Source organism: Drosophila sulfurigaster, chromosome 2R (assembly GCF_023558435.1).
Source record: "Drosophila sulfurigaster albostrigata strain 15112-1811.04 chromosome 2R, ASM2355843v2, whole genome shotgun sequence".
Classification (NCBI taxonomy): Eukaryota; Metazoa; Arthropoda; class Insecta; order Diptera; family Drosophilidae; genus Drosophila; species Drosophila sulfurigaster.
The window spans coordinates 7,991,911-8,004,953 of NC_084882.1; the positions used below are offsets into that span (position 1 = coordinate 7,991,911).

The 13,043-nt window shown below is 38.5% G+C and overlaps 3 protein-coding genes across 6 annotated transcripts; 2 read left to right on the forward strand and 1 right to left on the reverse strand.

Annotated features, from left to right (window-relative positions):
- Window positions 1-211: 211 nt before the first annotated feature.
- On the forward strand, window positions 212-4,360 carry LOC133839032 (uridine 5'-monophosphate synthase). Its single transcript, XM_062270337.1, has 3 exons — window positions 212-499; window positions 556-1,075; window positions 2,123-4,360. The coding sequence occupies exons 1-3, from the start codon at window positions 347-349 to the stop codon at window positions 2,932-2,934; spliced, it is 1,485 nt and encodes a 494-aa protein (XP_062126321.1). The 5' UTR covers window positions 212-346; the 3' UTR covers window positions 2,935-4,360.
- On the reverse strand, window positions 3,064-8,967 carry LOC133839033 (annexin B9). 4 transcript variants are annotated; one of them, XM_062270339.1, is made up of 5 exons: window positions 8,830-8,967; window positions 6,267-6,333; window positions 5,161-5,869; window positions 4,897-5,078; window positions 3,064-3,228 (listed from the first exon to the last, which is right to left on the reverse strand). In XM_062270339.1, the coding sequence occupies exons 2-5, from the start codon at window positions 6,294-6,296 to the stop codon at window positions 3,175-3,177; spliced, it is 975 nt and encodes a 324-aa protein (XP_062126323.1). In that variant the 5' UTR covers window positions 6,297-6,333; window positions 8,830-8,967; the 3' UTR covers window positions 3,064-3,174. The 4 variants fall into 4 exon arrangements, with proteins under 4 accessions (XP_062126323.1, XP_062126324.1, XP_062126322.1 ...); XM_062270340.1 differs by lacking the exon at window positions 3,064-3,228 and adding an exon at window positions 3,252-3,677; XM_062270338.1 differs by lacking the exon at window positions 3,064-3,228 and adding an exon at window positions 4,048-4,454.
- An 864-nt stretch (window positions 8,968-9,831) lies between these two features.
- LOC133839031 (hematopoietic lineage cell-specific protein) lies at window positions 9,832-12,958 on the forward strand. Its single transcript, XM_062270336.1, is given in 6 exon segments — window positions 9,832-9,986; window positions 10,110-10,289; window positions 10,362-10,626; window positions 10,628-10,655; window positions 10,710-10,820; window positions 10,881-12,958. Coding segments are annotated over 5 exon segments (1,656 nt in total). The 5' UTR covers window positions 9,832-9,986; window positions 10,110-10,125; the 3' UTR covers window positions 11,969-12,958.
- The last annotated feature ends 85 nt before the right edge of the window (window positions 12,959-13,043 follow it).

The window sequence follows — 13,043 nt, forward strand, 5'->3', positions numbered from 1 at the left end:
AAATCTAGCTGCAAAATGGCTACTGGTAGCAGCAGCGCTTACGTGTTTATGGAAAATGAACGGTACTTTTAAAAAAATACTAGAACTAAGCACACAGGGGTAACAGCGCCAAAGTGCATATCTCGGCTGTTAATTAACAGCCGTTTTAGAAGTCAACAGTGCCACTTGAGCAACCCGCTCCAATGCCCGCCGCAATCCAACACTGATTTTATTATTTGTTGATTGTTAGCGGCGGGCGGACGTGCTTTCAATTTGACTCGCGGATTACACGTGTGTAATAAACGTGGTGATTGATTTAAGTCTAGGTTAAATATTTACGTAAATTGTATTAACAACAAACTAAACCATGCTTGCCAAGAACACTGATCAAATAAAGGAGCTTGCGCTCAAACTGTTTGAGATCAATGCCTTTAAATTCGGGGATTTTAAGATGAAAGTCGGGATCAATTCGCCTGTCTACTTTGATTTACGGGTGATTGTCAGCTATCCAGATGTCATGGTGAGTTTCTATACAAGCTGCTGTAAGAAGAGATGTTGATTAGTCTTTATTGCTAGCAAACTGTATCCGATTTGCTGGTGGCGCACATCAAGGAGCTGCAGCTGAACGCCAAGCACGTCTGCGGGGTTCCATACACCGCTTTGCCGCTGGCCACGATTGTCTCAGTACAGCAGTCGACGCCAATGTTGGTGCGGCGCAAGGAGGCCAAGGCCTATGGCACCAAGAAGCTCATCGAGGGCATCTACCAGGCGGGCGACACCTGTCTGATTGTGGAGGACGTGGTCACCTCTGGCTCCAGCGTCCTGGACACGGTGCGCGATCTGCAGAGCGAAGGCATTGTGGTCACCGATGCCATTGTGGTCGTGGACCGAGAACAAGGCGGCGCAGGCAACATTGCCAAGCACGGTGTCCGCATGCATTCGCTGTTCACGCTCTCGTTCCTGTTGAACACTCTGCATGAGGCGGGGCGAGTGGAGAAGGCAACTGTGGATGCGGTGGCCAAGTATATTGCTGCGGTGCAGATAAACAGTGATGGCTCGTTTATAGGTGGCGGAGATAAGCGCAATCCCAGCGAAGGTAAGTGCCACAAAACACACCACATTCTCTCTATCATTGGCCCTCAGATATGAAACGATAATGAAAACATGACACACATAGGCAGACATACATTCTATATGCGCGTGCTAATTTAAGTAAAGCCCCCTGAACTTGATTGGATCCAGACAGAGCCAAGCGAACTGCTCCCATTGCGAGTTCGTCTGCTCAATTTTGGTTATAAATCCACTAATTTGCCTTAATTTAGCATAGCTCAACATAGTAATCATATCGCTTATTGGGGTCCTATAAAGTATATGGCCCGTAGATCAATCTGATTGGACTATTCGTCGACTATCTGTCTGCCCTTTCGTTTTATGGGAATGACTGATTAGTATTAGTATTGTCAATAAATTTAAATTGCTTTAAATGCCAACATAAGAATAGATTCAAAATGCTATGTCCTAATCGGAAACCATTGATATAGTTTGATGACTGCTTATCTTAGATTTTTTGTACATTTAAGAAATGTAGTGTTTTACTTAATTTTCAGTCGGACATCTTATAAAAGTAATTTAAAATATATCATTGTCTAGGTGGAAATTATTAAGTGTGCAATACATCGAAACTTTTAAAATGAATGATTAGAAAGCAAACTTCATTGCGGATATATTTTACTATCTTTCTTATCAGTAAATACATTGAATGTTCCATAACTGCTTATTTTTTTAATTAAATGAATGACTAGAATTTTTAATAAATTACAATTTTATTATTTGCCATTGTTTAATTCGGAAAGTTTGTTTATTTACTAACTTACATCAGCTTACGAATAATTTAATGCTTAATAATTTTGTCTCTAAATGCGAATTTAAAAATAGATGTCAATAAAGTGCCATTGCCTAAGACTAAGACTATTCATATAGTTCAACAGTGGCACATTTCCTAATTGAATGAATCATTAGAAAGAAGTACGTTTAATAAATTTAGAATGGGTCTAAAATACAAATTTTTCAATTGAACGCAAAAAAAAAAAACATTACACTTAGTCAATTTAAGCTAAATCTAATAATAAATCTTTCTGGACAGCAAACGAATTTTCACGCACTAAACTGAGCTACGAGAGTCGCGCCAACTTGGCAAAGAGTTCGATTGCAAAGCGACTTTTCAATCTGATGGCCACCAAGCAAACGAATCTCTGTCTGGCTGCCGATCTTACAAAATCCGATGAGATTTTGGCCATAGCCGACAAATGTGGTCCATACATCTGCTTGCTGAAGACTCATGTGGACATTGTGGAGGATTTCAGTGAACGTTTCGTTAGTAACCTTCAAGCCTTGGCTACGCGTCACAATTTCCTGATCATGGAGGATCGCAAATTCGTCGACATAGGCAACACAGTCTCGCTGCAGTACAGCAAAGGAGTCTACAAGATATCGAACTGGGCCGATCTGGTGACTGCTCATACGCTGCCTGGACGCAGCATAGTGCAGGGTCTCAAGGCTGCACTGGATGGAGACGATGCTGTCAAGGAACGCGGTGTCTTTCTATTGGCTGAAATGTCGTCAAGTGGCAATCTGATCGATGACAAGTACAAAGAGAATAGCAACAAAATCGCCACGGAGGGCAGCAACGTTGACTTTGTGGCCGGCATTGTTTGCCAGTCGGCCAATTGCTTCTCCTTCCCCGGACTGCTGCAATTGACGCCGGGCATCAAGATCGACGAGAGCGTCGATAAGCTGGGCCAGCAATATCAATCGCCTGAGAATGCGGTCAAGGAGCGTGGAGCTGACATTGGCGTCGTCGGACGCGGCATCTTGCAGGCCACTAATGTGGAACAGGCGGCGATCAATTATCGTGATCGCCTGTGGGCGGCCTACACTGATCGTATTGCCAAATAGGCGTCTCATTTATTATGGATGATGTACAAGTTACCTCTGATTGTATTGCGCTTCCCGAATTATAAATAGTTGTAAGAATTTTGGGTTTGGTCTTTAGAAACACGTAGTATCCATATAAAACACAATTAGTTAAGAAATTTCAAAACAGTTTTATGTAATAAGGTAAAAAGATTGCTACAAAAAATACAACAATTTACGAAATGTTTAATGCATTATAAATCGATAATGTAATGCCTGGATTTAATAAGAGGCCAAACACTGCAACACGTAGCTATAATCGCCAGATATATCATCCTGAAATTGAAACGGAAAAAATATGTTTTGTGATGCGAGCAAACTTGAAACTGATCAAACGTCGTTTGGCGTTGGCAAACTTTTTATTTGTTAATAATAGCAAGCACAAACAAAAATACTATGTATGTGAAATAATTTACAGGAAATGTATACAAAAAAAAAGACGTTATAATAAATAATATTGCAAAAATAGCAAAAAGGTGTAAATATATGATGGAATAGAAGCTGCACTTCAAGTGTAAGTATCTACTGGAAAATTAGCAAATCACAACATAAATAATTTCAGAGTGTATGTTTGTTTTTGTTATCCTCGAAAATGCAACTTAATTTCGAATTTTACAATTGCACAATTTGTTGTTTAATCAACATTATTTCTGGATAACCTCGGGTCTCATCTACCACGCAACGAGAGTCTCAAGTAAATATCCAATTTCAGAGTTGGCATCCTCCTGTAAATTGCGTATACGCATGGATGGGAATGGAAGAGAAGCGTAAAAAGAGCAGAAAGCATTAAACGCATTACTTTGTATACATCTTCGTAAATGGTGTTGTTGATTATAGTTACTCAGTGTTATAAAGTAACCGAAAGCCATATGTTAAAGTTATGTTAAGCGATAACAGAGCACTGTTAGTAACATGGCAAGCAAGCTTTTGCAATTGCAGCTTTAGTAACGGCAATCAAAATTCAAATCGATGGCGCTTAATATGAGATGTTTTTTTTTTTTTTATTGTTGCGTTTTATTTGTTTTTGTTTTTAACAATATTATAAATGATACTCGAGCGATAAAATAACATAACCATATGCTACACATTATTTACATATATACAGCATACAGTTGAAGTTAAGTTAAAATTGAGATTAAGTGTGTGAATTGAGTGTGCATAGTTGTATATATTATAGTATAATTAACATGTGATGCGACAGTAACTTTGACGGTATTAAATGCGCAGCGTTTTGCCTTTTAAAAGTGCTCCACTCTTGTGTTTGTAGATCATATTGTGTATATAACTACATATGTATGTACGTACAAAATATTTCTGTATTTACTGATAACTAATTACTCGATATTCGAACTTTTGTACAATTTGTGTATATATTATTTAAAGAGTAGCTTAAGCCATGGAACAGACACGAGACAGTGAAAATGTATTGTTGGGATAATTGAGTTCATTTAGAATTCAACAATAGCCAATAGGGCACGCTTGTAATCGCCAGATGTATCGTCCTAAAAATATAGAATTTGGCATGTTTTAATGTTTTAGGCCACTAATTATGAATAATACATATAAGCAAACAGATCTGTTTAGTCGATTGTGTCAAATTCTGCGTTAAGGCGGATCTTGGACATATTGATGAAATGTAGCAAATTCAAATCTATTAGGGAACTGTGTGAACTCTACCAAATTGTTTTCTTAACAGAAGAAGCTTTCTCAAATGATAATCGATACTTTTGCGTTGTTAAAAACGAGCTTTTTTTTAAAAATGTTAAATTACTTTGGATAATTATTGGGTTGGGATAGATTAAGCTAGGAGTGCATCAATCAATCTACGTGTGCAACACATAATAATATATTAGAAAACGTTAAAAGGGAAAAAATTATTTAAAAAATGTCCAACACCAGGAAAGTTAGAAACATGCTAAGTTTCGTAGAAAAGCTCATAAATACCTTGATCCATGACTCCAAGCTCTTGCCGTATTTGTTTTGGAATGCTTCCTTGATATCGCCCAAGTCAATCTCAGAGCGGCTGACGATGATGCGAATCAACGTCTTGTCCTTGGTGCCCAATCCAGCCATGGAATCGTGCAGACGCTCAGAGAAGTAATCGATCTTGGACTTGCAGCACTTGACTGTGAATAGTAAAATAGAGCGGTCAACAATGAGTATTTGTGTACATTTTTGTTTGAAATTGCAACAGAATGATTAGCTTACCGATAGCCAAGAAACCCTTTTCGACGGATCCACTGAATTCACGCTTGATCGCCTTCTCAATGTCATTGCCAGTCAAGTTCTCGTACTCGAGGAAGATCTGGCGCAGTTGCTGGTACGAGCGAGTGATCAGAATCGAGTTGAAGACGGACTCATCAGTGCCCCACTGTCCCTCACCAGCATCAATCAGAGCCTGGGCATCAGCAACGGCAGCAGCCTCATCCACGCCCTGGTTCTCATCGCGGTTACCCTGGACCAACGAGACGCACAGACGCTTGAAGTGACCACTGGTGTCACCCTTCAGATCTTGCTCGAGGGACTTGTTGAAGCCCTGCTCGTAGAACTGGGCGATCGTCTTGATGCCATAGTTGGACAGAGTGCAGAGAATCTCAATGATGGCCTCCTCGTCGGTGCCCAAGCCAGCGATAGCATCGCGCAACTCCTGGGCGTAGAATTGGGGCAGTGGTGTCATCAGAGCCACAATCACATCCTCGAACTTGCCACCCAGCTCGGACTTCAGGTTCGAAACGAGATCCTTGCCGTAGGCAGTCTTGAAAGCCTCGGCGATTTCCAGACGCTGAACAATGCCGCGACGCGCCAAGATCTCAATGATAGCCTTCTCGTCGGTGCCGAAGCCCTTCATGGCCTTGCGCAGAATGGCGGCATCATCGATTGGGTCAAAGGGATCAGCGGGGTAAACGGTGGGCTTGCACTGCAATTGTAATAGTAATCGCAAATGAGTATGCATAAGTACTATATAAATAGCTTAATCCGTGCCAGAGTCATGAGTAAGTCATGAATAATCGTCATCACGTACAACTTTATAAGTACTTTGCATTGAGTCAGCTTCCTCAAAATGACGAGTGTGGTAATTTATTTTTATACAATTTTTGTTTATAATAAATATTATAGTTTCACCCACATCTCTACGACTTTTTATCGCTTAAGTATGGGTGATAAGCGAATTTACGAAATACTTCATAATTGTACTTGAAGTACATCGATTAAAATTTGGTGAAGTCTAATTTGGAATTATTAACCTATTACACTCAACTATCTAATTGCAATCTTTAGATTATTAATCATCTATCAGTGTTCTCAGCTCTTACCTTGAATGGATAGTACTCGGCGGAGCTCATGTTTGTTGTGTTTACTGGTTTGCTAGTTGAGAAAAATCTGTAAAGAGGAAACAGAAAATATATAGTATAATTAATAATGGGTTAAATTGATTACAGCCAGACATGATGAGACGAAGAGGCTTTTTAACTTGAAATCTGACGGACTGTTGGAAGGTCAGACACACAGTCTATAAAAGTTGTGGCAACCTGCCGACCAAATGACATCATCAAGCATGGGGAAACATGGCATGTTTCCTCGCTGCGTCATTACGTATACGCCTCGTAGTATTTGTGGCGCCATGAACCACAAAATGGGTTGTTGGGAAAGCGAGACAAAAACATGGAAACAAAATGACTAGTTTACTATGGGTTTTTAATTTCTCTTAGCAGCTGTTTAGCTGAGTTCAACGCACAGCGTAAAAGTGAAAGTTAACTATTTCGTCTTGGGCTTGGTCTGCTGATAAGCTTACAGCTGTGGGAGTTGCCCCTGGTGCGTATGCTTTATATATAGATGGATCCAATAAACTATGATGTAATTACTACATGCTACAGAACTTTGGATGAGCTCATAAGTTTCAAGTTTATGCTATATTGAAACACAAAGGGCCACTTTGATTCCCTTATGGATTGCCGCCCAATGTCAAGTGGGTTGGTTTTAAAGCATGATTTCTGTAGTTATTGTTGCTTGTGTATTAATAGTAACCACAACCAATATACTTTAATATCGTAATGATACATTTTGAATAAAAATTCTTTAATCGCCACAGCGTAGAAAGTCAACAAAACAAAAAAAAATGAAAAAAAATGACGTGGCTATGTTCCAAACCTATACAAATACGCCTCCTCAGAGAGCTGCATAAACACATACATAACTAAACAAAAAACAAGGCAATAACAAAATTTCTGAAGCAGAGGTAGCACTACCAAAAGTTATCGCTGAAACCGGTTGAAATGTGTGGCATAGTAGAATAGATTCACATACACAGGCATGGAGAGTTTTGTTTTTGTAGGTTCTCTTAGGCTATAAATTAGCTTATTTTGTATAGTGCGCAGCACGCAACGGAACAATTTGGAAGTGGACAAACATCTAGAAAATCAAGTAAATTTACTGGAATGCTGTTCTAATTCCAGAAAACTGTGCATAGAACACAATTCTGTGTACGGAATGCAAATGAAGTATCTATAAATAGATGTAGAATCAGTTACACTTCTAATTGTGAGACACTGATCGTGAATCATTGAGAAAATAATCACTGTTGAGTTGATTTTCAAGACCGTATCATAAGTGACGTCAATCGCAGCATACTAATAATACTCAGTGTCGTGCAAACTTTTATTTAGTGGAAAAAGAAACTGGAAGATCTAGAAAGTTTTAAGCTAGCCACAATGCTAAGCAGAGCCTAACTTTATGATGTACTATAAATAGAATTGTATTGAAAGTGCGGATGTTTCCAAAGAATTTTAAAGAAATTAAGATGCGGTTTTATTCTCTTTCTAGTAAAGTACGGATGTTTCCAAAGAATTTTGAAGAAATTAAGATACGGTTTTATTATCTATCTAGTTATACTTGTATCTTATTTTAGATAATGCGCGTGACATAAAGAGAAAATAAATTCGAAACGAAGTTGAATAAAAATACTTGATTGTTTGAACTTTTCCAAGCACTTCAATATTTTAAAACGAGGCTGACTGTACCCTTGTATTGTGCATTTTTAAAAAAATTGTGTGATTATTCTGAAACCTTGATGACACACCCTGGAAATGTGGGCTGGCAATTATATTTGTAACTACATTTTAATGCAGAATGCTGTCGTGTTGAATATGGAACAGTTTCTACTGTTCCACCTCAGATTTGCTGGCAGTAATTCAGTTGATTGAAAGAGCAGCAATCGAGATAGCAACTTAAGTGCATATTACTTATAGAGATACTTAGAGAAGATGGAGCGCAGAGTACAAATTGCCGCTGACTAACAAATAAAATCTTATTTGGCAGGTTTATGTGTGAGTGTACTATATGTATGTATTTACAATATGTACATATAGACAATTTGTGAGCTTTGCAACTTTGACTGGAAAAGTCACACGCGGCTGCGAATGAGAAAAAAGATAGAAAGAGCGCCGAGAGAGCGCACCATAAAGTTTTTTATGCAGCTTCATTTGAACATTGATGATGTCATCTTTTGAATTTCTACAATTTTGACAACGTACATTCAAAAGAACTTTGAAGTGAATTGTGTTATTGAAATCAAGCAAACAATTGATACGCATATAATTCAATAATACTCTCCCACTGCCGCGCCCAAAAATTATAATATGAAAATTCTTTTCTTTTTTTTTATACACTTTGTTTGCACTTTTCTGATTACTTTTCGTATAATTTGGTTGTTTGTGGCCTCATCAGACACAAGTGTACGTGTGGCATTTGTATTTACTTGCAAATGTATGTGTATGTATGTAATTATGTGGGTATGAGAAAGCACAACGAAAATAAACAAAATACAAACTAGAGAGGTATTCCAAAAAATTTACCAAGTGATATTCTCACAATACGTACAAAAGTGTTCCGCTGAACAATGCTGGGACTCTGACCGATACGAATTAAATACTAAAAGCGGGTTGCGCTCGTCGTTTAGTTTTATATGCGCTGCAGAACGCCGGTGTAGTCGGTGCGCTCTCGGGAGCGAAAGCAAGAGAGTAATGGGTGTTGTTGCTGAGGAGGCGTTAGCAGGGCTTCAACATTCAGAAGCGGAACGGCAGAAATTGGTGAAGCTGATTCCCAATGCAAATGTATATTTTTTAGGAGTTTTATATTAATGATTTTTTATTTATTTTATTTTTTATTTATTTATAAAATAGAATATTTCTTATTGTTCATGTATATGTATCAAACTCTGCCACATACTTCATCCCTACCAACCAATGTAACTCTCAGAGAGCTTACTATTGTCGTAGTTTCCGACGTAACACTGGAATTAGTTTCTTGTGGAAAGCTTGCTCACTCATACAAATATGTTGTATGTGTAAAGTTAAAAATTGCGAAGCTCGCTCTCTTATCTGTTTTTCTTTTGATCTCTAGTTAAGAGTTTTTATGACGTATGTTGAACGCGTATTTACAAGGCACATTTTTAAAGGTATGAATCACCGATTTTAGAAGCTGACTGATGAAGATAACTATCATAGGTAATCGTCATGTCGAGATAAAATTGATTTGAAATTATATTATGTATTTAAATAAGTAACAGCAAAACAAAATGTACCATTTTTGCTTACAAACCGTTAATATCTTGCTTGAATTGAATAGTTACTCAACACTTGTTCATTAACTATTTTCAATCGATTTTAGGTGCTGCCAGACTGATTGTGCAACATATTTTACTGTTATGTACTTTTTTAATTCCAAAATACTGAAGAATAAATTAAAGAAAATGTTTGTAAAAGTGGATGTTATATTTTTAAACAGATTTGCTTTGCCTTCAATATTATATACGGCATTGACCACAAAAGTGATTGTGTGGTATATTTTTGTCATAAAATAGTACATTTTAAGATTCGATTGGCGGTCACGCTGCCTGCCGTTCATTAACAACAATTCTTCCGAACATTGCACTTAAATTAATTGTGTTACTCATTTGCGGTGTATTCATAGTGTTTTGTATTATTTAGATAATTTTTAAATAAGAAAATTTATCGCTTAAAATCAAATTAGAGAGTGTAAGTATGATCAAAATAGGACCATTTCTGTTCGGCGAATGGGCCCCTCCCTTCGCTATCAATAAATTCCGACGAAAAGAAACCTGTCATTGTTTTTATCTTTGGCTCCAATGTTGAATGCAGATAAGAAAACCTCAGTATGTGGAAAGCAACTGCCGGTCACCAAATACAGGCCACTAATGCGGCCGAAGACGATGACTGGGAGACGGATCCTGATTTTGTCAACGATGTTAGCGAACAAGAGCAGCGCTGGGGCTCCAAAACTATTGATGGCAGCGGTCGTGACGGAGGCGGAGCCATTGAGTGAGTCACCTCTTTGGGTCATCATTCTTGATGAGTGTTACATTTTTTCTTGGTTTATTGTTCGAACAACAGCATGGATAAGCTGCGGGAGGAGACTGAGAAATCCGATTTGGACAAGAAAAAGCAATTATTGAAGGATCAAAATGCGGGATATGGATACGGTGGCAAATTTGGTGTTGAGAAGGATCGCATGGACAAGTCGGCAGTGGGGCACGACTATCAGGGCAAGGTGGACAAGCATGCATCGCAAAGAGATTACAGTGAGGGTTTCGGTGGCAAATACGGTGTGCAAACGAATCGTGTGGACAAATCTGCTGTTGGCTGGGATCATATAGAAAAAAGTAGAAAAGCATGAGTCGCAGAAGGGTAAGAAATGAATGAAAATCCCTCAACGATTAGCTTTTAAAAAATCATTTGTAGATTATTCCAAGGGTTTCGGTGGCAAATTTGGAGTGCAGGAAGATCGCAAGGACAAATCTGCTTTGGGCTGGGATCACATTGAAAAGGTTGAGAAACACGAGTCGCAAAAGGGTAAGAATAAAAATAGCATCGTAATAGAAAATACAAAACTAAACCGACTCTGGTTTACAGATTATTCCAAAGGGTTTGGCGGTAAGTTTGGCGTACAGGAAGATCGTAAGGATAAATCTGCTGTCGGCTGGGATCATATTGAGAAACCGCAAAAGCACGCCAGTCAAGTGGATCATAAAGTCAAGCCCGTCATTGAGGGTGCTAAGCCCTCCAACTTGCGGGCCAAATTTGAAAATTTGGCTAAGAACTCTGAGGAGGAATCCCGCAAGCGTGCGGAGGAACAAAAGCGCTTGCGTGAGGCCAAGGATAAACGAGATCGGGAGGAGGCAGCCAAGCAAACAGTTGTTGAAAACACGCCATTACCTTCCGCAGAGGAAGCACGTACGGCTCCCGTGAAAGGAAGTCGCACGGCAATACAAACAGGTCGTTCCGGAGGCATTGGCAATGCCATTAGTGCGTTCAATCAAATGCAGTCGCCAGTGACAGAGACTCCTCCGGCCCGTAAGGATCCCATTGTCATACCCAAGGAACCAGCGCTCAGCGAACCAGCCAAGGCGGCTGTAGTTGAGCAGCCGAAGCCCGTCACGCCGCCTCCAGTCGTCGTTAAAGAAGTCGTCGGTCCAACTCCAAAAGTTACTGCACCACCTGATGTTGTGCCACAAATTGAGATTGAGACTGTTGCCACTCCCCCTTCAAGCGAGCCACAATCGCCGGCTCATGTCCCTGCGGCTGAACCGGAACCGGAGCCGGAGCAGGTTCAACAGCCACAACCAGAAAAACAACCTGAGCCGGTGCCAGAACCTGAAGCTGAGCCGCTGTATCAAAACCAAGCAGAACTGAAGGCTGCATCTCCATTGCCAGCATCAGTCTCGCCAACTCCAACAGCAGCAGCAGCAGCTGCCAATGGTAACGAGGAGGCCATCTACGCCAATTCGGACAACTTGGCCGATTATCTGGAGGATACTGGCACGCATGCAATTGCTCTCTACGATTATCAGGCAGCTGACGACGATGAGATATCGTTTGACCCTGATGATGTGGTCACTCATATTGAGAAAATCGATGATGGTTGGTGGCGAGGTCTGTGCAAAAACCGTTATGGTCTCTTCCCGGCAAATTATGTGCAAGTTATTAATCAAACTTCTTAATTTCTGATAATGTCATAAACGAACTTATGATGTGAACAATTTTATACTGAGTCACATAATTCACCATTATATAAAAGTCATGCTCAACATTTATTTCTACTTACAACGAAGAAACGTTAACATTATTGTAATTTGTTACATCGTCACACGCAATAATTATATTATTCCATTTTATTTACATCATTCATATTCGATTTAAAAAATTGAAATTTACATTCGATTCTTGTTTCTAAGATTTTATTTTGTTTAAAAATATATTTTACTATTTATAAACATTTACTACGTAAACATTTTAATACTTGATTGTGCAAAATGACTAATTGTAATTGCATTTGTTTTTTATTGTCCGAAAATATATTTGTTAAACTTAAAGTTATTGTGTCAAAAGTGAGAACACTTGTATAAAGTTTATAAATGTTTTCAAAAATGTTAAAGGCAATGAAAACAAAGTCTGTTCTTTTGATAAAGAAAATCAATAAAAATATATTCAAAACTATATTTAGAAGTATTCATTTGTATATTATTTATATTCTTAAAATTAAGAATACAAATATATGTATATTCTGGCTTATATCACCGTGTTTATCAGAAAGCAATCCTTGCTAGTTATTTTAATTATTCTGTAAATTTTTTTGGGATTTCCCGAATCATAATCTTATATTTCTCATACAAACGTATGAATGTACATATGTATATATGTATGTGTATATGTTTATGTAAATTACTTGTAATCTTAGAATGGTATGGAAGTATTTCCTTTTTGCGTGGGTTATCAGTTGTAATGCAAATGAATCATTTACTTTGTTGGATCGTATTTCCAGTTGATAAAGAAACATATGACTGTTTGCATTTTTTGTTGTTGTGGTGAATATTTATAGTAAGGCTTTAAACATATCTCGTGACTTTAAACATCAAAGACTTTTCATTAAAATTGTGGTGACCCCCGTCAGAGTCGTGTTCATATCGATCAAATAGGCTACGATCTCAAAATTGTCATTAAAAATATCTGTTAGCTCTTAAGCCAAAGTAGTTAACTGGATTTATGATAACAAGTGCGTGAAGCGAACAACGTTTG

What these genes read in the sequence shown, in the direction of transcription:
- LOC133839032 (XM_062270337.1), top strand. Translation starts at nt 347, where the DNA reads ATGCTTGCCAAGAACACTGATCAAATAAAGGAGCTTGCGCTCAAACTG. An exon ending in TCAGCTATCCAGATGTCATG is followed by an intron (nt 500 to 555) that starts GTGAGTTTCTAT and finishes CTTTATTGCTAG; the next exon opens with CAAACTGTATCCGATTTGCT. An exon ending in TAAGCGCAATCCCAGCGAAG is followed by an intron (nt 1,076 to 2,122) that starts GTAAGTGCCACA and finishes CTTTCTGGACAG; the next exon opens with CAAACGAATTTTCACGCACT.
- LOC133839033 (XM_062270339.1), bottom strand. Translation starts at nt 6,296, where the DNA reads ATGAGCTCCGCCGAGTACTATCCATTCAAG. An exon ending in CCGAGTACTATCCATTCAAG is followed by an intron (nt 5,870 to 6,266) that starts GTAAGAGCTGAG and finishes TTACAATTGCAG; the next exon opens with TGCAAGCCCACCGTTTACCC. An exon ending in AAAGGGTTTCTTGGCTATCG is followed by an intron (nt 5,079 to 5,160) that starts GTAAGCTAATCA and finishes TACTATTCACAG; the next exon opens with TCAAGTGCTGCAAGTCCAAG.